The sequence below is a fragment of the Mytilus edulis genome, chromosome 4 (assembly GCF_963676685.1).
Source record: "Mytilus edulis chromosome 4, xbMytEdul2.2, whole genome shotgun sequence".
Classification (NCBI taxonomy): domain Eukaryota; kingdom Metazoa; phylum Mollusca; class Bivalvia; order Mytilida; family Mytilidae; genus Mytilus; species Mytilus edulis.
This window is the reverse complement of record NC_092347.1, coordinates 36,693,683-36,717,100: the sequence shown is the minus strand read 5'-3', so window position 1 is coordinate 36,717,100 and position 23,418 is coordinate 36,693,683. Positions and strand designations below refer to the sequence as shown.

General features: G+C 31.1%; 1 protein-coding gene across 2 annotated transcripts in view; it reads right to left on the bottom strand.

The window, feature by feature from the left end:
• The window catches only part of LOC139519622 (spatacsin-like), a 64,879-nt gene that overhangs the window by 15,818 nt on the left and 25,643 nt on the right, over positions 1-23,418 (bottom strand). Inside the window, exons 22-37 of one of the 2 annotated variants that reach the window (XM_071311816.1) lie at positions 23,118-23,307; positions 22,392-22,415; positions 14,273-14,347; positions 13,462-13,610; positions 11,796-11,990; positions 11,326-11,433; positions 10,620-10,803; positions 9,812-10,026; positions 9,186-9,320; positions 8,376-8,528; positions 5,461-5,601; positions 4,942-5,058; positions 3,523-3,667; positions 2,619-2,767; positions 1,897-2,034; positions 43-112 (exon numbers count right to left, since the gene is read on the bottom strand). In XM_071311816.1, the coding sequence (XP_071167917.1) occupies positions 43-112; positions 1,897-2,034; positions 2,619-2,767; positions 3,523-3,667; positions 4,942-5,058; positions 5,461-5,601; positions 8,376-8,528; positions 9,186-9,320; positions 9,812-10,026; positions 10,620-10,803; positions 11,326-11,433; positions 11,796-11,990; positions 13,462-13,610; positions 14,273-14,347; positions 22,392-22,415; positions 23,118-23,307 (2,188 nt within the window). The remainder of the gene's footprint in view (positions 1-42; positions 113-1,896; positions 2,035-2,618; positions 2,768-3,522; positions 3,668-4,941; positions 5,059-5,460; positions 5,602-8,375; positions 8,529-9,185; positions 9,321-9,811; positions 10,027-10,619; positions 10,804-11,325; positions 11,434-11,795; positions 11,991-13,461; positions 13,611-14,272; positions 14,348-22,391; positions 22,416-23,117; positions 23,308-23,418) is intronic. The other variant, XM_071311817.1, reaches the window with a different exon arrangement.

Genomic DNA, 23,418 nt, shown 5'->3' with positions numbered 1-23,418 from the left:
GCAGATATACAACATGTCAAGAGCACTACACACAATATTTACCTTTTACTGCAATTAGGCCATGTTTTACTTTATAGGATGTCACAAATGATTCTGACAGGAACCCAGCAACCTTTAAAAGATAACAAAATATGGTATCATTCATATGTATTCATCTTCTATGAATGTATAAAGCTTATTTGCCGCTAATATTAAAATTTATTATAATAATTTTAATTCACTTAATTTATGGCTTGGTTTCCAAAAACAAATCTGGCTAATATGGTGAATTTCTACCTTGCCATGATGTATGGGCAGGATACTTGATTTGTGAAATCAAATATTCAACAAGTTAATACAACAGAGCTTTCAAACTTTTTAGAATGTTTATATATTCATTGGAGATGAGCATCTTATTTTCTAGATATTTTTGGAATGCTGTATCTTAATCAATTTCCAGAAGCATCCTTAATGTAGAGCACCACATTTAGTAAAAAGATACCTTCCTACAACTTTGGAATTTTTCCGAGAAAATTAAAAATGACTAAAAACTGAAAATCCAGCTGAAAATTAACAAAACTTCAGTATGCATAAAAATGTATTAAACAAAATAACTTAGTATTCAAAATATAATATAATGTATTATACCACAATCTTGAAGATGTAAGCAAATTTAACCCTTAGACTGCTGCATTCATTTCTATTGTACTTTTGTGTATTGCTGAATAAAATTTTAATCACTGATGAAATAAACATGTTCACTTACAATTGCTGTATCTTTGTAAATATTGAATATTTATCAATAAAAGTTATATAAAAAAGTATTGTTAGATTCTGTATTTTTTATTTATTTTATTTTTGTGTGAGTCTCTGGTAATTTTTTACCTGTACAGGTGCAAATAGAGGTAAACAAAGGTAAACTTATTTTTTTCATGTTTTATTAACGAATCCATCAATGTAAAAGTATACATGACTTCAGAATTCAACCTATATAGTTAAAAATCTCATTTTAAGAACCAGTTCCATTGTGATTATCAGATAAAAAAAAGTTTCTTCTCGGACCAACAGCCTTTTTTCTGCAAATATTTTCCGGTATTTTTCTCCGACTTTCACTGCGCCGACTTTTACTTCCATGTACAAATATATTTATACGACAAGTTCATTGTTATAGCTTCCATCAATAAATAATCTTGACAAACGTAAATTTCGGATCTATCAATGTCAGTCAATATTGATTCACATTTGAAAGGCGAAATGATAAACATCGCAAATCCTGTATCATGTCATCCATTTTGAACAAGGTCTGGGAATCCCCGTGGTTCTCGCTTTAAAAGTCCTCTTATCGCAGTTTTGATAGAATGTTTCTATTTCCATCTATTATATCTTCTGTTCTCGTCCAAATCCTTTTTAATCGGCCGCCGCTGTTAAATCGTTATTATTGAAATACTTCTGAACGTGTTGGCCATTTCACCAAATAATATCCACCATTTTGTCACTTTTTTCATCAAAAATTTTCACTGTCGGTTTTATCTCTTATTCCTGATTTAAAGTCAAGAGACACTCGAAAGAACGCAGATTTTTAACCAATCAGAATCCATACAAGTCAAACTGCCGCAATCTCATGAATATTGACTCCACCCATTCCATGGTAACTGTGTAAACAAACGAGGTACGGAAACGACTATAGTCGCGCGTAGCAGTAGCGGACTGCTTTATCGGAACGACAATAGTCGCGCGTAGCAGTCTAAGGGTTAAAAGGCAAATAATTACACAAATAATTAAATTTACAAGATTGTTTTAAAAAATATAAAAATGACCTCTGACAGTAGGTATTATAGCATTATGTAATTTATTTATATATTTATGTAAAATAAATTGTCAAAGGATAAATTTGTTTATTCTGATTATGTCCCTTACCTCTGCTGGTGACAGTGAACTATTACTAAGGAAGTCAGCTGCGAGTTTTACTTTATGTGGAAAATTGGTTTCCAACAAAGATCTTAAAATATCAAATGCTTCACTGTTAACAACTGATTCATAACTAGTAGCTAGTACCTATAAAAAATAAAATATACCTCAATAGCGAGAAAACTGAAAATCATGTGTTTGTTGACTTTATAAATAATGTTCTAATGTTGTACTGTAACAGCACTGATCCAGGTTAGGGGAGGGTTGGATCCTGGTAAAATGTTTAACCCTGCCACATTTTGTATGTATGTGCCTGTACCAAGTCAGTAGCCTGTAATTAAGTGGGTGTCGTTTGTTGCTGTGTTACATTTTTTTTTTTATTCCTATTTTTTTACAATCATTACGGTGTTAGTTTCTTGTTTGAATTGAAATTTACAGATGTGATTTCAAGGCCTTTGACTATGCTGTATAGACTTTGCTCATTGTTGAAGGCTGTATGATGACCTAAAGCTGTTAATTTCTTTGTCATTTGGTCTCTTGTGGAAATTTGTCTCATTGGCTATCATAATACATCTTCTTTTTTATATATAAGATAATAATAATTAGTGTTATTAATTGTCATTTTTAGAAACTTCTGCAAATCTTATAGAAATGTTCACATCAAAATATGTTAAAAATGTTGAATCATTATGAGAAATGTTCACCGTAATGTCCTGTAAAACTATACATACCAAAGAAATGATGAAACAATTAATAATTTGCTTGCAAAACTGGTTTCCATGGTTACAGTGAGAACATAAAGTTTCCATGGTTACAACAACCTTCTCCATCTCAATTCCAAAACAGCTGTATGTTACTGGTCCCATAGGAACCATTAAATCTAAAAATCAAAATTATTTAAAAAAAAAATCTATCAAGTTCTACAAAAGATATTGACAAATTTGAATATATAGAAATAACAGAATTGTTGATTTGTTTAACATTTCAAAAGTAAAGTTTCACCTTGGATGCCCAAAAAGATGGATAAATTTGATCAATTGAAATTGCGTAATGGCTTTAACTAAGGAAAACATTTAATTTTTTTACAGAGTATGACAAAAGACACATTAGGACAAAACTGGTGCTTGCAACACAAAATATACTGCAGCTAGGCTATTTGTGTAGTCAAATTGCATTGACTCCATGTTCATTTGTGATATACAGTCATTGAGCATTTATTGCCTTGTTAATAACGTTGACAACGCGTTTCCATATAGTTTTATTTATGATGTAAATAAAACGTACAGATTCCTGATATTTAATGTTGTCCGATTCAATCTAAAAAAATATTGGTTTTTTTTTAAACTAAATACTTAATTTAGAACAGTAACAGATGCTGCAGCATATACAAAATAATCAATTTTTTTTTTCGAAATATAAATTTGTTTGTACTCATCTCTAAACAGGATAGAAGTGTTGGGCAAAGCCTCACTGTCTACCTGTTTCTATGCCTTGTATAAATAAAAATTATATTTCGAGACAATGTATGTTTTTTCTCTATATATCTACATTGTTGACTTTGGAGATTTTAAAAGTAAAATAATAGTACTTGAAAGTCATCTGACTGTAAGCTCAAATAAGAAAACTACTAATTACCACTGCTTGAAGATTTGGTGAGCATTGCAGGCATTGAGACAGAAGCTCTGTGTAACTTTCCTGGACCTCCACTCACTAGATTGACCATATCCATGTCCATATTCTCTCTAATACTGACCTCACCTAAAGCTAACCTGATACATGTCTGTAATAATAAAAACAAAGGTAATTATATGATATACTATATATCAGATCAATTATAAGAGGCAGCTAGTTTGAATGAACTCTATAATCCCATTGGAGCTATCTGTGGGTTTCTATACTATTAAACGAGAAGACCTCATTTTTGGTGTCGCTTCTCTTCTTTCCACAATAAATTAATCAACACGCCTCTGTGTCCTATAGGTACAGTGCATAGTCGCATTTGTCATCCATTCATATGATTATTCAGATTGAGTTATTTTAGGAGAAAAACGAGAAAAAAGGCATCCGGGTATTGTCCCGTCATTGTACGAAATTTTAAGTCAGATTAGACTTCCGGTTTGCGTTTTTCTGTATACCTTGAACATACATATACTACGAATAAAGTGTATTTTCAGAATTTTATCTGCTATCATTTTCAAGTTTACTATCCACGGCAGTCACAGAGTTTATTAAATAGAGAGGGTCTGTATACTATATCAATGATCACCATGGATGGATTAGTAAACTTAGAATTGAAAGTAAATACGCTTTATTTATATAGTAATGAATGTTCATAATATACAGATAAGCGCTAAAATTATTCATGTGAACTTTTGATACTTTTTCTGAAATTCTCCAGTCATTAAATGTTTTACAAAATTCATTGATTACAAAAAAAAAAGAAGATGTGGTACGATTGCCATGTTGAGACAACTCTCCACAAGAAACCAAAATGACACAGAAATTAACAATTATAGGTTACCGTACGGCCTTCAACAAAGAGCAAAGCCCATACCTCATACTCAGCTTCAAAAGGTCTCGAAATGACAATGTAAAACAATGCAAACGAGAAAACTAGCGGCCTTATTTATGTACAAAAAATGAACGAAAAACAAATATGTAACACATAAACAAACGACAACCACTGAATTACAGGCTCCTTACTTAAATAAATGTTCATAACATACTAAATGTATGTTCATATTGAAATTGATAGAAAACCAAAAATTGGGAACTTCTGTATTTAACAAAATTCTTCCAACAACACTTTACATACTGATACTTTAAACTACGCTCTGAATGCCTGCGATTTCGCAGGTGTGTTCTAGTATATTTTACTTTAAAAATACATCAAAGTTAATTTTTCTTTAGGTTCAATTTTTATTTCTCCAAAGCTGTTACAATTTGAAACAACATTGATAAATTATCAATTTGATATCATACTGAAACTACAAGAAATATTTGCAACTGGACATATGGCAACTGATATAATAAATTGATCAGCACTTAACTTACCAGAATTATAGTTAGATTCCTATTGTAATGTTTAAACTCTGCTGATAAATGACAACATTCACAAACTTGTCCATTCTCTAATAGTTCCTCCATAATCCCATTCAGAGCAGTGTCCTCCTGTAAATGGATACCAGTATATACATACCTTACATTACAAGTTAGTAAGCTAAATCAAGGTAAATGCAGATAAGCGATTTGAATGCATGAAATATAGAAAGTGGAGTTTTCATTTTTTCAAACATTACTGAATTTTTTGGCTGTTTTTTGCTATTTGGTTGTGTTGTTGTCTTTTTGACACATTCCATATTTCCATTTTCAATTTTATCAAATTAATTGCATATGCTATTCATAACTTGATGCTATTAAAATGTTAGTTTCTATTGACAGTTTCTCATAGAGTTGGATTACATTCATATCTTGATAAGACTGGACTGTTATGTTGTTGTTTATCAAGTTATACAATATACAAATTCCAATGTTAAATGAATAGTTTACGATTGATAATTTTAACAAACTTACCTTTATATTCAAACTGGAATCTATTTCTGATTTTTGTGGAAGTTTACCAAAATATAATAGGTCTTTCTTACTATGGTGTTGTTTGATTGTGTCTGTACTTTGGAAAACATCATCTATGTCTTCAACTGTTGGCATAGTACCCTAAGTACAGATTAAATAGTATGGAGATGTATGATATATTATTGAATTGTTGGCATGGTACCCTTGGTAAAATAAAACATTTAATTATGTAATAATTTTTCATGGAGATATATAATGTAATATTGATTTTTTGTTCGGATTATAGATAGAAATAAATTTAAATTCTAATACAATATACTTCTTTTGCGTTGTCAACCAAAGCCATGTATTAAAACCGGTTGAATATGTGGTGCACCTGGTTGAGGTTACAATAACTAGAGGCTCTAAAGAGCCTGTGTCGCTCACCTTGGTCTATGTGAATATTAAAGGAAGCAGATGGATTCATGACAAAATTGTGTTTTGGTGATGGTGATGTGTTTGTACATCTTACTTTACTGAACATTCTTGCTGCTTAAAATTATCTCTATCTATAATGAACTTGGCCCATTAGTTTCAGTGGAAAATGTTAGTAAAAATTTACAAATTTTATGAAAATTGTTAAAAATTGACTATAAAGAACAATAACTCCTAAGGGGGTCAATTGACCATTTCGGTCATGTTGACTTATTTGTAAATCTTACTTTGCTGAACATTATTGTTGTTTACAGTTTATCTCTATCAATAATAATATTCAAGATAATGACCAAAAACAGCAAAATTTCCTTAAAACTAACAATCCAGGGTCAGCAACCCAACAACGGGTTGTCCGATTCATCTAAAAATTTCAGAGCAGATAAATGTTGACCTGATAAACAATTTTACTCCATGTCAGATTTGCTCTAAATGCTTTGGGTTTTGAGTTATAAGCCAAAAACTGCATTTTACCCCATGTTCTATTTTTAGCCATGGCGGCCATCTTGGTTGGATGGCCGGGTCACCGGACACATTTTTCAAACTACTAACCCAAAAGATGATTGTGGCCAAGTTTGGATTAATTTGGCCAAGTAGTTTCAGAGGAGAAGATTTTTGTAAAAGATTACTAAGATTTACGAAAAATGGTTAAAAATTGACTATAAAGGGCAATAACTCCTAAAGGGGTCAACTGACCATTTCAGTCATGTTGACTTATTTGTAAATCTTACTTTGGTGAACATTATTGCTGTTTATAGTTTATCTCTATCTATAATAATATTCAAGATAATAACCAAAAAGAGCAAAATTTCCTTAAAATTACTAATTCAGGGCCAGCAACCCAACAACGGGTTGCCCGATTCATCTGAAAATTTCAGGGCAGATAGATCTTGAACTGATAAACAATTTTACCCCATGTCAGATTTGCTCTAAATGCTTTGGGTTTTGAGTTATAAGCCAAAAACTGCATTTTACCCCATGTTCTATTTTTAGCCATGGCGGCCATCTTGGTTTGATGGCTGGGTCACCGGACACATTTTTCAAACTACTAACCTAAAAGATGATTGTGGCCAAGTTTGGATTAATTTGGCCCAGTAGTTTCAGAGGAGAAGATTTTTGTAAAATATTACTAAGATTTACGAAAAATGGTTAAAAATTGACTATAAAGAGCAATAACTCCTAAAGGGGTCAACTGACCATTTCAGTCATGTTGACTTATTTGTAAATCTTACTTTGCTGAACATTATTGCTGTTTACTGTTTATCTCTATCTATAATAATATTCAAGATAATAACCAAAAACAGCAAAATTTCCTTAAAATTACTAATTCAGGGGCAGTAACCCAACAACGGGTTATCCGATTCATCTGAAAATTTCAGGGCAGATAGATCTTCACCTGTTTAACAATTCTACCCCATGTCAGATTTGCTCTAAATGCTTTGGTTTTTGAGTTATAAGCCAAAAACTGCATTTTACCCCTATGTTCTATTTTTAGCCATGGCGGCCATCTTGGATGGTTGGCCGGGTCACCGGACACATTTTTTAAACTAGATACCCCAATGATGATTGTGGCCAAGTTTGGTTTAATTTGGCCCAGTAGTTTCAGAGGAGAAGATTTTTGTAAAAGTTAACGACGACGACGGACGACGGACGACGACGGACGACGACGGACGACGACGGACGCCGGACGCCAAGTGATGAGAAAAGCTCACTTGGCCTTTTAGGCCAGGTGAGCTAAAAATTGAAATGTCAGTTGTATTAAACAGTGCTTAAGATAACTAGGAAAAATAATCATCTAACAAAACCGAAAGGGAAAATGTGATTATTTTTTTTAATGCATCTTATACTGCAAATTAAAAGGACACTAGCTATGAAATACATAAATAATGTAAAATTTGATTTATTTTAAACATTAATGAAAATTAAATAGTGGAATAATAATTTACTATTAACAGCCAGTATGGTCCAATTTTGTCAAAATAAGCTAGGTAGCATTGTTGATGAATTATTCACTTGCAAGTGATTAATTCAACCTCATTGAATCCATATTCATGTGAACTTCAATTTCACCCCTTAGCTAGAGATGGATAACACATGAATTGTGTGCGTGCTCTCCTGTTTGATTATTTCAAGGAAAAGTATGTCAACATTGAAAGTGAAACAAGGTAAATCATTTGATTGACTAATTTGATCCTAAAAACAAATCATTCTTATACAGGTAAACATGATGATTAACATATATTTTTAATCTATGAATGAAAATTAAATAGACCTAGAAGAATCCAAAATCATCAGTACTTCTGACTTTCATTTTGGGAAAAAAGGATCAGTAATTAATTAAAAGTATAGCCAAAGCCTTGCAAATAATCTAGATCTTTACATGAGGATATATACTCCTTTATATATAAAATTTTAATTACACTAATTCTAAAATAACACAATACCTTGTGTTTTGTTTTATATTGTATGCGACACACCCACATCTGTCGATATAATTCTTCATATGGTGGAGGATCTTTACAACTTTCTAAATGATCTAAACATAGTTGATACAAGAAGGACTTTTCTAAAAAGTCTTCTATCTTTTCTGCTTCTTCCTAGATAACAAATGAATTAAAAATGTTAAAATAAAATGGAAAATGGAAATGGGGAAAGCGTCAGAGACAACAACCATTCATTGAATGCATTAAAAAATTATAGCGATTTCTATTCATTGATAACCGACTTTGCTGCTTCAATTTGTTCTTATGTTTTTCAGTGTTGATACTTTCTTACGTAACATGGAGATAATTTTTTCATTAAATAAATCCATGCTAATATACATTATTTCTGTAAAATGAACTTATTAATAAATGTTCAATAAATTCCCATATCTAAGTAAAAATAAATTCCCATGAAGAAATTTTGTATTAAAAAAAGCTAAATATATTATTATTTTTCTATGTAGGATAATAATTCTAAAATGTATTGAAAAATATGCAGATATTAAATCAGTCACTGAGATAAAAATTTGAAATTAAAATCTTTTTGAACGCGTAATAGTACTTGAATATTGATGAATCCTAACTAAACTTATTTCAAATAACCAAGAATTTGTAAGAAGTTGGTAAGAAAATAAGCTATATAAAATTTATATTATTCCCGAAATCATTTATTACTATCTATCAACCAAAAACTAAAAAGGCTGCTAAATTTTCTATTTTCTATTTAGCTACAATTTATTAAGAGGTATTGAATAGTTATTTGTAACATACCTTGTAAAAGTGGGATATGATACTTTCTGCCTTGTTCTTCTTGAATATTTCTGAACATTGTAACCAGAATTTATTTCTAGCCGTTGCTGACTTCCAAACAGATGATTTCTGTAGTTGCTGTTTCTTGTTTCTCACCTATAAACAAGTTTTCAAATAAATATTGCAAAAATATAAACAAGAAGAATACTCCTACTCGTAATTGAAAGTGTCTGAAAATAGGAAGTTATTGTGTGGTAGATCTGAAAAGCACACATACCTCACATTTTCTCACTTCTGCTCTGCATGCTGCAATATGAAGTCATTCTGTTCAGTAGTGTTGAAGAAAATAGTGAAAAATTTATTTAAGATCATTCAACTTATTAAAAAGTATCAGTACATTTTACAACATATTACCTCCAAGCTGCTGACCAAATATAAAGTCACTCTATTTCAGTATTTTTTTACCAAAATAAATGTTGAAAACTTTTGTTAAAGGAATTGAAGGACACAGAGATTGCAATATAGCAATTTTAACAAACATTGAAACTTAGTTTTATTTACACCATACTTATTTCCCTGTTACTTTTCTTTTCTTAAACGAGTGAAATGTTGTTAACAGCAATATCATCATAACCATACAAACTAACCTCAGACAGGGTCACATGATCAGAATTAAGTTTAGCTGCTGTTGACAAGTCCCTGGCAGCCTGAAAGAAACCCCTTTGTATCATCACCCTGACAATTCGTTGACATTCTGTATCAAATTGATCCTTAGATGATATCAGCTGTGGAAAGTTTACATCTAATATCTGGTTATTCACTGCTATATTCAGAAGTCTAGATAGTTTTCCAAAATCAGGAACTAAACAAATAAAACACAGTATTATTATATAGGGGGTTTCATATGGATTTCTATGTCATTTGGTCTTTGATGGAAAGTTGTCTCATACCATATTTTAGATGCAGCATACAATAACTTATCTCATAGTTTTGTACATTGTTCAACAAACACAATAATAAATGCATGGTTTTTACACAAAAAAATATAAATATATAAGAATAAGCAGTACCTAAAACTATTAATTTCTCTGTCAGACCAGAAAAATTTGAGGGATTGGTTGAAAAAGTTATAATGCTATATTGCATGAATTATTTAGCAAATAATAAATTAAATTCATATAATAGATATTTATCACTGCTTTCAGTAGGGAATTGTGATTAAAAACTTATAGAACAAATATGATTTCTAGTTTATCCTGCATAATGACGATCACAAAGATGCTCGATGAACTTTAATAGAGCAGGGGAACATGTGATCCCCTCTATCTGGTAAATTATGTCACAAAAGTGCATAATATTGACAAACTTTTCCAGTGAAGGACATAACCAAAAGTGGTCTTTTGATACCCAACAAAAAAAATGAATCTACAGTAATACAATTAAAGAAATATTTACCTTCAAATTTAAACAACAAAACAGCACTTTCAGTGTCAAGAATTCTCAGAAGCTGATGTAAGTCATACAGATTTGTTGTATGTGTAAAATGATGAAGTAATATCTTGTATGTTGTTTGTTGTATCCAATCAGAATCATGTAAAACTGTCGTCTGCTGATTATCATTTCCATCTGATGAGGCTGCCTGTTAATACATAATATGTTAACAAATGTTATTGATTATACTAAATATCATGGAAATTCATGTTTTCTTTCACTCCTCATGTTTATATGATGGTTGTGAGCACTGAAGGGTGAAGATTGCAATGTCCTCTTTAAATATAAATTTTGAATTATATTTAGCAATTCAGGAAAGAAAAGATGAATATTTTGAAATGAAGTTATCTACCTTTGTCAATATTTGTTAAAGTACCACAACTTTGTTTCAATTTTCTTAAAATATTTGGCTACTGATAACTCAAATAAAGATAATAGACAACCACAGTAAATGAAAGAGCAAAACTTTCTTATGCCATTTCAACCAAAGAAATTCCAGTATAAAACAAAAAAGTTGTTTGAAGTAAATGTACTGTAGCTCATGTACTATTACTCTAATTTTAAATCAATAAGGTAAAATTAACACCAATTCATCAGTACTTTCAACTTGTATTATTGTATAATAAAACAGCATAATCTTTGAAATAAAAATCTAGAATATCCAGCATACTATAGAAACAGCTTCCTTGAACTCTTGTAGATGTTTCCTACAAAGTGTATGATCTCTCGTGTCTATCAATTCAGCAGAGAACTTCAAAAAGGCTAGTATGATGCAATCCTAAAATAAAAATAATGTCAACATAATTTCCCGTTGCCTGGTTGAATTTCGATAAAAAAAAACTTTCCAAAGATTATGTAAATTATTTTATGATTGCAGATTTCATTTGACAAGTAATCATAGTGACAGAAGGTGTGAGGTTACTCACTTAAATTAGCAGACGTTTTTTGGAACTTTAGTCAGAGATCTAATTTACACTAATTTATTCCTTTAGAACAAATTTACATACATGTATTTGTACAAGTTTGATATTTTCACTAATCAATTAAAAACAATAATAAACATATTTTTTGAAGATTTATAAAAGGAAAATGTCCCTTAACATTTTAAAAATAAGATAAAAAGCCAGTGAACATAATTACTGGTAGAAATATATGAAAGCATGTCATCAAAGTTCTGTTCCACTTATGTTTGAGGTAGATTTCTATCAGATGATTGAGGTGTTTCATGTTCCACTTCCATATTGTTTTCCCATAATCCTCTAGGAATCTGTCATGTTCCTGTTCATTCATCATACAAACTAACCAGCCACACATACAGGTTATTAAACTGGCATTCTGAAACAAATACAAAATTAATATACACTCTATTAATTTTAATCTTAATAATAATTAACCTTGTCAGGAATTTGAAATTATGGGGTTGTTGTTTGTTGCTGCATATATATTTGTTATTTGCTTGTTGTTTTGTACACAAATCTGGCTGTTAGTTTTCTCTTTTGGATTTTTTAAATATGTTATTTCAAGTCCTTTTATAGCTTTGTATGTGGTATGGAATTTTGCTTACTATTCAAGGCCTTATGGTGACATATGTATTATGGTTACTGCCTTTATCATCATTTGTTTCACTAGTGGATAGTTTTCACTTTGCCAATAATACCACATCTACTTAATTTTATACTATCTAATGTATTGGTACAATTTATGTTTGTCACTGCGAATTATACTGCTGTTTCATGAAAAATAGCACTTGAAAAGAAGTATGTGAAGAAAAATAAGTACTAGTAGTGTTCAAATATGTTTTCATACTGTGGATTCATTTATTTTCGTGGGTATCAATTTTCGTGGATAGAGAAAAAAAGACGTTTCGTGGTATACGTAAATTCGTGGATCGCTGATTACAACAACAAAAAATTAGATACGTAATTCATGGATTTCTTTTTGATTTAGGAGATCATATAACCCCCTTGGTTTGATCAATAATAAAACAAAACAAAAAAGAAGGAATTCATTGAAAAAGCTCGCTTGGTCATTCTTGGTTAAAGTGTTCATTGATAACTTCGATTACAATAATGGACAGAGACAACTGCTTAGTTGTTTGTTTTACAATTTATAAATTCTTGTCTGAATTCTATAACGCATTCAAAACTTTATGATTGAAAGCTCATTTCCCTAATCACGATATAATAAACAGTGATATAAGTATAAGGTGTGAAAATAAATGTTCCTGTCATAAACAATATTACCTACGGGCAATATCCCCGTACTTAATCCTATTGATGTTTAATCACTGGTAAACCAAACTATGACACGGTAATTAACAACTTGCAGTTATTTTCCATGAACAGTTTTAATCAGTTTTAAAAAGTCAATTATCACTGATATTAGATATATTTATTATAGATTTAATAAAAATACTTGTATCTTCTTTCAATAAAAAAACGTGTTATGTTACAATGTTTATCGCTAGTCAACACTATACACTATACTAGACTGCATAACATAACCGGAAATAAACATCCGACTCAATACACATTTCTCGGGATTATTCTTCGTTGAATTCTTTAATTCGTGGTTCGCTGTTACCCACGAAATCCACGAAAATTGATATACCACGAATAAAAATGAATCCACAGTAATTAATTTTGTAATATAATTTGGGCTGAGCAAGAATAAAGCTTACTATAGTGATTTAATTTCAAGTTCCCTAAACCTTCCTAAAAGTTTTAACATTGCTTTTATATGGTATGGTTATTGAGATACATAGCTATTTTCTAAAATAAACAAAAACAATGAATCATAAACAAACCTCAAGACAAACAGCTAATTCTGTGAGTATTGGATTATAAACTGTAACACCACTGACTAAAAGATACTTCCATGGACTCCTGGAGGACTGAGCATGGAAAACCACACTAAACAAATCATCTGACACAGCTTCGCTATCTCTTATTATCACTGTGGAAATAAATGAAAAATGTGTATATGGGCCACAGATTGTAAATAAGCCTGACTTTATAACTCCCACGTACAGATGCAAGAATCACTTAGTTAAGTCAAATTTGTGATTATGAGCATAATTTTACAACAATGGTTGAGGCAAACTAAAGTTAGGAAAACGAAAAATTCAGTAATTCTTATGTTTATAAAAGAATTTTTTTTTATGAACAGTAAGAGTGACACCCCTTATTTCCAGCTTGATCTATGTTTTGTGGTAGTAAGCATGGTTTATATATTTCATAACATTTGGTTGAGGTAAACTAAAGTTAGACAACAGAAACCAATTTTGGGGGCTTACAGAACTGACAAGAGTAACACAATTTCCTCATCGGCTACGGCGATAGCATAAAAATAAAGCAATAACTGAATAAGACTTAAGAGAACATGATATTTTTTTTAAACTGAAAATGAAATTACAGTGTGAAACAATACCATTAATGGTAAAATTTCAAATTTTTTAAAAAGTCATCAACCAATTAATATGAAGTATGATATCCACATTGATTATTTCTGTTGTGTATAACAGTGTTTTAATAAAGGTAAGGTCAAATTGGCTTCATAGGAAAAAGGTAATTGTTGGCTGATAAATCACTTTCTTTCCATCTTTGTATTACACTTACATTCAGTTTCATCTATTTCTATAGATGAGTTTCTGACATCTTGTATCTCTATTTCATCTTCACTACTGCTTCTTTCTGTAAAAATAAAACAAATGGTTGTTAACTTATCACCCAACAAACAAACAAATAATTAATTGTGGATTCATTTTCATTCATGGGATATCAGGTTTTATAAATTTCTTTTTATAGGTAAACCAAAAATTTAAATGATTGACATAGTCTCTTTTTTATGTAGACTTCAGCAAAACTACATAATTAAATATCCACAAATATTTAGTTTTTTATTAATCAATGAATTGGCAACCTTGAAAATAAATGATTCCATAGCAATGATAAATGGCATAAATGACATCTCCTTATCTTTATATAAAGTAAAATAATGATGGTATATGACTTCATAAATTATAATTTCCACCAAATTCAAGGAAATAGGTAAATTCTATTTGATTTTGGGAGCAGGTATATATAGAATTTGTGTTAGCAAAAAAAGAGCTTTTTGCATTATGTTTCTATAAAAATTAACTATTTCTATTTGAGTTGAATATTCAGTTTTTTAAACTTTCACTTTATGTTTTCTAGACCTGGATGAAATTATTGACAAATTTAATTAAAATTTTGTTTTGTTTTATCCGTACTTTCAAAAGAAAATTATCAATTTTTATGATGATACACAGAAATCCCATTAATGAATCAGAACAGAGAAAAAGGTGAAGAAACATGGTAAATCTGGTACTGTTATGAATATGGTATACTCGGAACTACATATAACTGGTCTTACTATTACCAATGTACATTCGGACAACTACCACGTCATATTAAGGAATTCCGGGATTCCCCATGGTATATTTGGCAGTCATTACCCTAGTTGTTATCCAGATCGGACGTCCCCACATTGATGAGCGGCATATTAGACGACTAATGACTCAAGCATAGGATTATTATATTTAGGTAATATAACGCATACACATAACCCTATAAAATCATTACAGTGGTGTCAGAAGTCGGCACGATTCCACTGATTCCCACTGCGGTTTATCGGTGACATTTATTCCCGCCGAATTTCATATTTTTTCTTTGTTTTCGCGAGAGGAAAATCTTTGTTTCTTCTCTCCAGCGATTGTATTATTTCATGGCGCGCTGATTTATCAGTACTATTAATATTAGCGCGAGTGATATATTCGTTTCATATTTATATTGTGATTATCAGACTTTCCGTGTGATAAAAATCCCATCCCCCTTTTTGTAACACATTTACAAAATACACAGATTTGCATACACCTTGAGAATAAGACAAAAATAACCTTATAAACAAACAACTAGTGGATAGTTTTTGATTATCTATTTGGTTTATTTCATGTTTTGTTTATTTATAATAATACAAATCAACACATTTTTTTTCTTCATTCATTGATATTCCGTTGAGCGTCAGATCTTCTGATGTCAGATATCATTTATACATGTATGTTTTTCTTTTGTTTTTCATAAATTATTGATACAACTGTGTGCGTCAGATCTTCTAATGTCATAGTTGTTATCAAATTATTTTTTTTCATTTTATTTAATTGTCTTGTCGGTTTTACCGTCTGAAAAGTGTTCACTCATTAAAGAATGTGTTGATAATAAACTTGTACTGTACTACTATTTGTTGTGAATTGTGTATACATACGTCATTGTTTACAATTTCATACCTGTGTTTAAATAGTTTTTTTTCTGAGTTTATGAATTTGTATATTTGATATTAAAAAGAAAGACAAATATAAAAATATTTGATTGTGTCACTTATATGTTATTTACATGTATGCATATGTGAAAGTTTTGAATATTTAGGTCCCTTGACTTATATGATGATATAAACAGGGTTATTAAAATTATTTAATTCCTGAAGCAGCTTTGCGCGTCAGATCCTCTGATGTCATAGGTGTTTTCAGATTGTTTTTTTTTGCTATACTTTTGTTTTCATTGGCAAATCAGAGTACAATCAGTATACCATTTTTTCTGATATTGCTGATTGTATGTACAGGTGTTTGTGATTTTGTTTTTAAATCTTGTTTGTGGGGGTTGTGTTGTGTTACACAGTTGTATTGTATATATGTTGTGTGTAATTCCTTGTAATTTTCGTTTTTTGTCAAGATTTTATTGTAATCTTAGTTAGTAAATCACAACTAAACTCAAAGTATGAGTAGCTCAAGTCATTTTGACGGAACAGCGACGCTCGGATGGTCCCTTCTGAAAGCTGATATTGACTCTACAGCTTTTGTGAAAGGATGGAATAGTGAACAAAAATTACAAACATTGGTATCGAGAATTACCGGAAAAGCATTCAAGTTCTATGAGAACAGGTCAAATACAGTACAAGCAGACTACGAAACATTGTGCGAACTCTTTAACGACCGATTTGACACAATGGGCTATCCATTACTCATTTTGAAACATCTAGAGAATATCTTCCCATATCCTGATGAGTTGTTGGATGAATTTACAGACAGGATTGAAGAATTGGTAGAAGTGGCATTTCAAAATGAATCAGAAAATGCAAAAGAACATCTGGTCATAAAGTACCTCACTAATGCTTGTTGTGATGAGGAAGGGAAAGAGTTAGTGAAAGCAGTCGCCGAAGGTTCTGTTTATGTAGCAAAAAGTTATCTTTGTGTATTGGCAAAATGTAATAGATATTTAAAGCTCAATTGTCTATGGGAACCTGAAATGGAAAACAAAAGAGATGATCCCAATTTCAAGATTGAAAAGACCGGAGACCATGATCTAATTATAAGAAGCAAGGAAACAGATAAAACTGTTGATTCCAAAGAGACAACTAGAATAGTCAACAACGGTGAACCAGAATACTATACCCCCTCTGAACATTTGAGTGAAGTGGAATGGAATGGAGCAATGGAAAAGGAAGGAGTTGATACTAATTTGGTGATAGAAGAGAGGGAAGACCACAGTCCCGTTATGATAGGACGAAGAACAGATCAAACGGCTCATAAAGGAGAAACAATTGAGAAAAAATCAAAATCTTCAATAGAATATTATACAGCACCATACCATTCCGAAAATATGAAGAAGGATGCAGTTTACCCAATGGAAAGTCTAAGTTCAAAGTACGAAACAGATTGGTTAGGTGAAGATGATAATTTAAAACAGTCAGAGGGAAGTCCAAGTCCAAAGTACGAAAACGATTGGTTAGGTGAAGATGATAATATAAAACAGTCAGAGGAAAGTCTAAGTCCAAAGTACGAAGCAGATTGGTTAGGTAAAGATGATGATATAAGACAAAGAGAGGAAAGTCCAAGTCCCAACTACAAACCAGATACAATATGTGAAGACAATGAAAACGGGCAGAAAATATCTACCAATTCCTACTGTTCCAACGAACACATACGCGATTGTGATAAGGAAATAAATGCAAGTAAAATCAATTCAGGTAAACCAAAAGAAACATCAAGGTTAATAACTCGACACAAACTCCATCTACTTGTTCACTCAATGGTAAAAGAAAATAACAACTTAGATAAAAACAGGTCAACAAAAAGACAGAAATATATTTTAGAAGAAAACATAAATGTCAATGAAGATTCACAAGGTATACTAACATACGATCAGGTCAGGCAAACTCAAACCAAACACAAGAAAATAGAAAATAAAGACCAGTTCATTAACAGAAATTCAGACAATAAACAGTTAAGTCAGTCAGAACTAGAGTTGCTTAGCAACATCATTGATCGCCTAACTCCAAATTATGTATACTGCAAAGATAACCTGTTGACACTTGAACTTAAGGACAAACAATATCGTTACTGGATGACATCACATGGCAATACGAAGACCCATAATCATGATGAAGGAGAAGATAGAGAACAAGATTGTAATAAAGAGGGAAAAAGTCTTCAAGATACTCAGAGTAGCTGTGTCAAAAAACAAATTATGAAGACAGAACAAGGGACACAAACTGATGAACTATCTTCAGGAAAAGAATCCAGTCTTACAAAAAGAAAAGAGGTGAAAGATCAAAGTACTCAAGCAACAGATGATCAACAAACTCCAATACACTTTGATCAAATACATAAATGGAGCATGCAATTTACACAGACAGCCTTTAACCATCGCAATACTGTCAAAGCAGAAGATGAACATATTGATCCTGGTTGGAACCTGAACCTTGAAGGAACACTATCAAAACTAGGAAAAACACGTACAGGAAAAAATCAGGAAGCAAAGAGATGCTCAAGAGCTAACGAGACTAATAATCTGGTCAGAGATGTTTTGAAAGATACAGAAAGGAAAGCTTACATGAAGACTGAAAGGTCCAAATACAAGAAAATAAACTTGGAACAACAGATAAAAATGACAAAGCAGAACTTGACCACCAAGAAAAAAGAAACTGGTACAAGTGAAAGGAAGATAAGGAGAACAATTAAGAGAAAAGAAGAACAAGTAGCAATGGGAATGTTACAAAAAACGAGGAGTTGGGGTAAAGACGTGAAACTTAGATGGAAGAGACCTAAGGCCAAAAGGTTCCATAGTAAAACATTGGGGAGATCGGATTGGAACCTGAACCTTGACAGAAAGGATGGTCAGACTGAACGTTTGGTGACGGACACATCATTTGATATTCCTGCAACCGAAGATGGAGATATTGTTGCCATGCAAAAACTTGTTTCTTGAGTTGTGTTTTTATGTTTTTAATTTGATTGAAAATAAATGTATATAGTTACTGTATTAATTATATCAGAATTACATTTATATTGAACGCTATAGTTACTGCCATGCATATGTGTACTAGTGTTGGTTCAGAATACTAGTGTATAATTTATTGGAATTTGTATTAGAGATATAATTTTATTTCTTTAGATATTCACCGCTGGACATAAATTAGCAAAAGACAATACGTCCATTTATTCATTTTAAACTGATGTGTCTGCATAAAAACAACATTAGTTCAACTTTAAGTTGGTTTATATCGACATCATTTTATTCATGTTAAACATTGTGTGGCTCTTTCTTATACCAGGTATATCTTTTCTTCCAAGAATTCTACTTGTAAGATCTTTATAACGACGAAGTGAACTATTTTACACCTAAATAAATAGTAGTTGCATTCATATTAGCGTCCGCAACTAATGCTTTTGGAATAGATCCATTGTTTTTATTGAAGAGGAAGGAAGTGGAAATAACATTAGAGTAAATCCGATATTGTAGGATTCCCTTGGCACACATATTCAAAGTCCTGATATTTGGATCATTCCTCTTTGAAATATATGACTATTAGTTATCCTCAAATGATATGAAGTCTTTGTTTGGCGACTTCAAGATGTCGTACTGAAAGCTGTGTCATCAATATTTAGTATAACACTTTTTAAAGTAAGCCTCTCATAATAAATTTTGTATATAGATTCTTTTGTAAATTCGTGTACAGATGGGAAAGCTTAGTTGTGTTTCATGAAATTAAATGATTATAGCGTTATATATGGCATCACATTGGAGAATCTATCATACATGTATCAACTACAACTTTACTGACTATAGTGAATTTCAATTAAAGGATGTATTTATTCGTATTTAAACTTCAAACAGTTCATACAAATTAGTGCTGAAATATAAAGGAAAGTGCCATGACTTTATTATACAGAACGGGTTCATTTCTAAGAAAGAGGGAGGAATGTTATGAATATGGTATACTCGGAACTACATATAACTGGTCTTACTATTACCAATGTACATTCGGACAACTACCACGTCATATTAAGGAATTCCGGGATTCCCCATGGTATATTTGGCAGTCATTACCCTAGTTGTTATCCAGATCGGACGTCCCCACATTGATGAGCGGCATATTAGACGACTAATGACTCAAGCATAGGATTATTATATTTAGGTAATATAACGCATACACATAACCCTATAAAATCATTACAGTACTGTCAAAGACAAGTGGCATCAACTCTAAAGAAAAATATGGCTTAAATTTTTAAACCAGTGTACACAAAACTGCAGACATTGTCACAAATGAAACCTGCAGTGACCATTTTTTTATTAAGACATTGTTTCTTTTTTGTTTACTTTAATCTGCATGCATACTCAAATATGAATGGATTGTTTCCCCATTTACACGAAAAGAGTCATTATTTTTAAATTCCATAGATATTCATTTAGAATTTTTCTTCATGTCAATAATTCAAGGAAATTCTTAAACAATGACTTGTTTGTATTTAAGAAAATTCATTCAACTGTATACCAAACAAGAAATCTGTTTATGTACCTCTAAAAATATTATGAAAATAAACTCATCATAGATACCAGGACTAAATTTAGTATATACGCCAGACGTGCATTTCGTCTACAAAAGACTCATCAGTGATGCTCGAATCCAAAAAAGTTAAAAAGGACAAATAAAGTACAAAGTTGAAGAGCATTGAGAACCAAAATTCCTAAAAGTTTTGCCAAATACAGCTAAGGTAATCTATGCCTGAGGTAGAAAAGCCTTAGTATTTCAAAAAATTCAAAAATTTGTAAACGGTAAATTTATAAAATGTAGAGAGTCTTATAACAACAACACTTTAGGGACTGCTGCAGAAAATTTATTGATCGACATGTTTCGGTGCCTAGGGCACCGTCATCAGGATAGAAACAATACATAAAATCATGCTGAAGAACAAAATCGGGTTGTAAAAATTTAAACGTCACAATGTTACAATGGTAAGTAACGTTATTAATAGCAACTGAAAGTGAAAGTGAAAGTTCATTGTAAGTATGGAAGTAAACTATAAAAAGAAATTAAAATAAAATGTTTTTGTTGTGAAAATGTTTGTTAAAATTATTCTGCCAACATGTGTTTGTCCTCTTGCATCGTGGAAAGAATAATACAATAAGTTGTCAGGCTGTGTATAGACTGTATAGGTTGTGTGGTCTGAATGTTCATTTAACTTTCTTCCCCAAAATAGACGACATTTTATCAGCAATTCCGTACCATTTCGACTGGCTTCCCTTGGCCAGAGGTACTGCTTCCAATCGCGTCAGGAATGCTGTTAAATGTTTCGGTCGCCGAGGGTAAAGGACAAAGTATAAATATCACTAGTCTATATGTTAAATTTGAACTATGTATCGTTCATCAAACTATCGGGAATGGCCAGTTTTCTGTAAAAATGGTTGTATCTCGAGGGTTGTATGTTTGATTACCATATTTTCGGGAGCTTCAGATTGATGATTTAAAGAATACGAAATCGGGTGCAATTAATTTCAAATTAATTCTGTAAGAGAGAAATAATTTCCTATCACTGTTCTTTTCCTCCTTAAGGCTCGTATTGGGTTAAGATGGTCCGTTATTATCTATTTCTTTTCTTGTGTTTGATAAATTTATAAATATAACCATATCAATGACAATTCATGTCAGCACAAAAAGTGCTGACTACTGGGCTCGTGTAAAAGTTGACTTTTGAAAATATAGAAAAACCTATCATATGTATAGCTGAAATTCATTAAATACAAGTATGGTGATATGACATGCATACAGTTGTGCTTGTTACAGACAGTTTTATAAAAAAGTATTGCTCAAGATGTCAGATATATGATATTTCATTCTCAATGTCAGTACAAGGATCATCTTCTTGGTTGCAATTCATTTTAAGAAGGAAGAAGACAAGAGAAATATATGTAAATAACCAAAGTCCATCTTAAGATTTTATGTAACATTGTTTTGACTTAAAATCTTGCTTTCATATAAAGCAATTCTTTTGACAGTGAAATTTCTTCAATGAGCATACATATAGAATATTTATAAAACGAAGAATGGTATGATTGCCAATGAGACAACTCTTCACAAGAGACCAAATGACACAGAAATTAACAACTATAGAATAACTACATACTAAATCTATCATTGATTATCTATATGTTTTATTCTTAGAAACAGGAAGATCGATTTGAAGTGTAAAGTTTTTCTGTTTTTCATGTCTGCTGTTTCTTTAGAACGGAAGTTTATACATAGGGATATTTTTCAGCTTTTTACAAAAGTAACAAAATTTGAAAAACATTAACAGGTCTGAACAATTTCCTACAATGCAATAGACTGTGTGCTATCTTTCTCTTGTCTTCTATTATGATTTATCATGCATCTTCTTACCAATAGATAACCTGTATCTTAAAACTGTAATTAATAGGTTTTATCTAAAATTAGTAATCATTGAGGAAATTGTAGCAAAACAAGTGTTTCAAAAGTGAAAAGGAACAACAGGAAAATCAGATTGCCATTAGCATGCTTACAAAATCAAATACATGTACCATTTTTAGTTTGAATAAATCATATTTATAATATAAACTTTGTTTTCTTTTAACTTGAGATATTCTAATACAGTACACCATGTTATTTTAGCAAATACTTTGTTTCTTGATAATTAGTCCTTTATATTCAACTTGACCACAAATCATTTAAGCCCTTCCTAATTGTAAGGTATTTATGTAAGGGAAGATGAAAGTCTATCAAATTAGCAATGATTTATATTGGTGTTAATTTTCAACTCTAAAAAGTTGTAAGTTCAAATCACTAGTGAAAATTACTTGATGTACAATTATTTTATTTCAAAGCTCATTCGAATCTGTATCTAATATTCAGATTTTAAAAGAATAAATATCCATGCATAAATGTTTAAACTAGTTTTGAAGCACTTAGGTTGAAAACATGCACACCAAAATAAAAAAAAAACACAAACGATATGTTGTGACCTTATATGTAAAGTTACAAAAATAGAAAACAACAAATGTGCTAAACTAAGTGTAGAAATATTTTTGAAAGATTATTAAAAAGGTCAATTTTGTTCTATAAAATTTAACCAAAATCATAATTTAATACCTTGATTGATGTCCTTAGCTAAGCCAATCCTAGAATACAGATTAGATCTGACATCTTTGTTTCCTTTCTTCTTGTCATGTGACTTTTCAGTAACCTTTGCCCCTTGAGCTTTGACCTCAGCATTTTCAATGACATAATGTAAATGTTGCTGTAGATGTTGACTTTTGAAGTGATAGAGCTGACTTTGAAGCTAAAATGAAAAGCAAATTATATTCATTATTATTCATGTGGTGGCGTTCTTGTTTTCATTAAATTCAAGGATATACTGTGGATTCATTATAATTACTCAGAGATATCTATT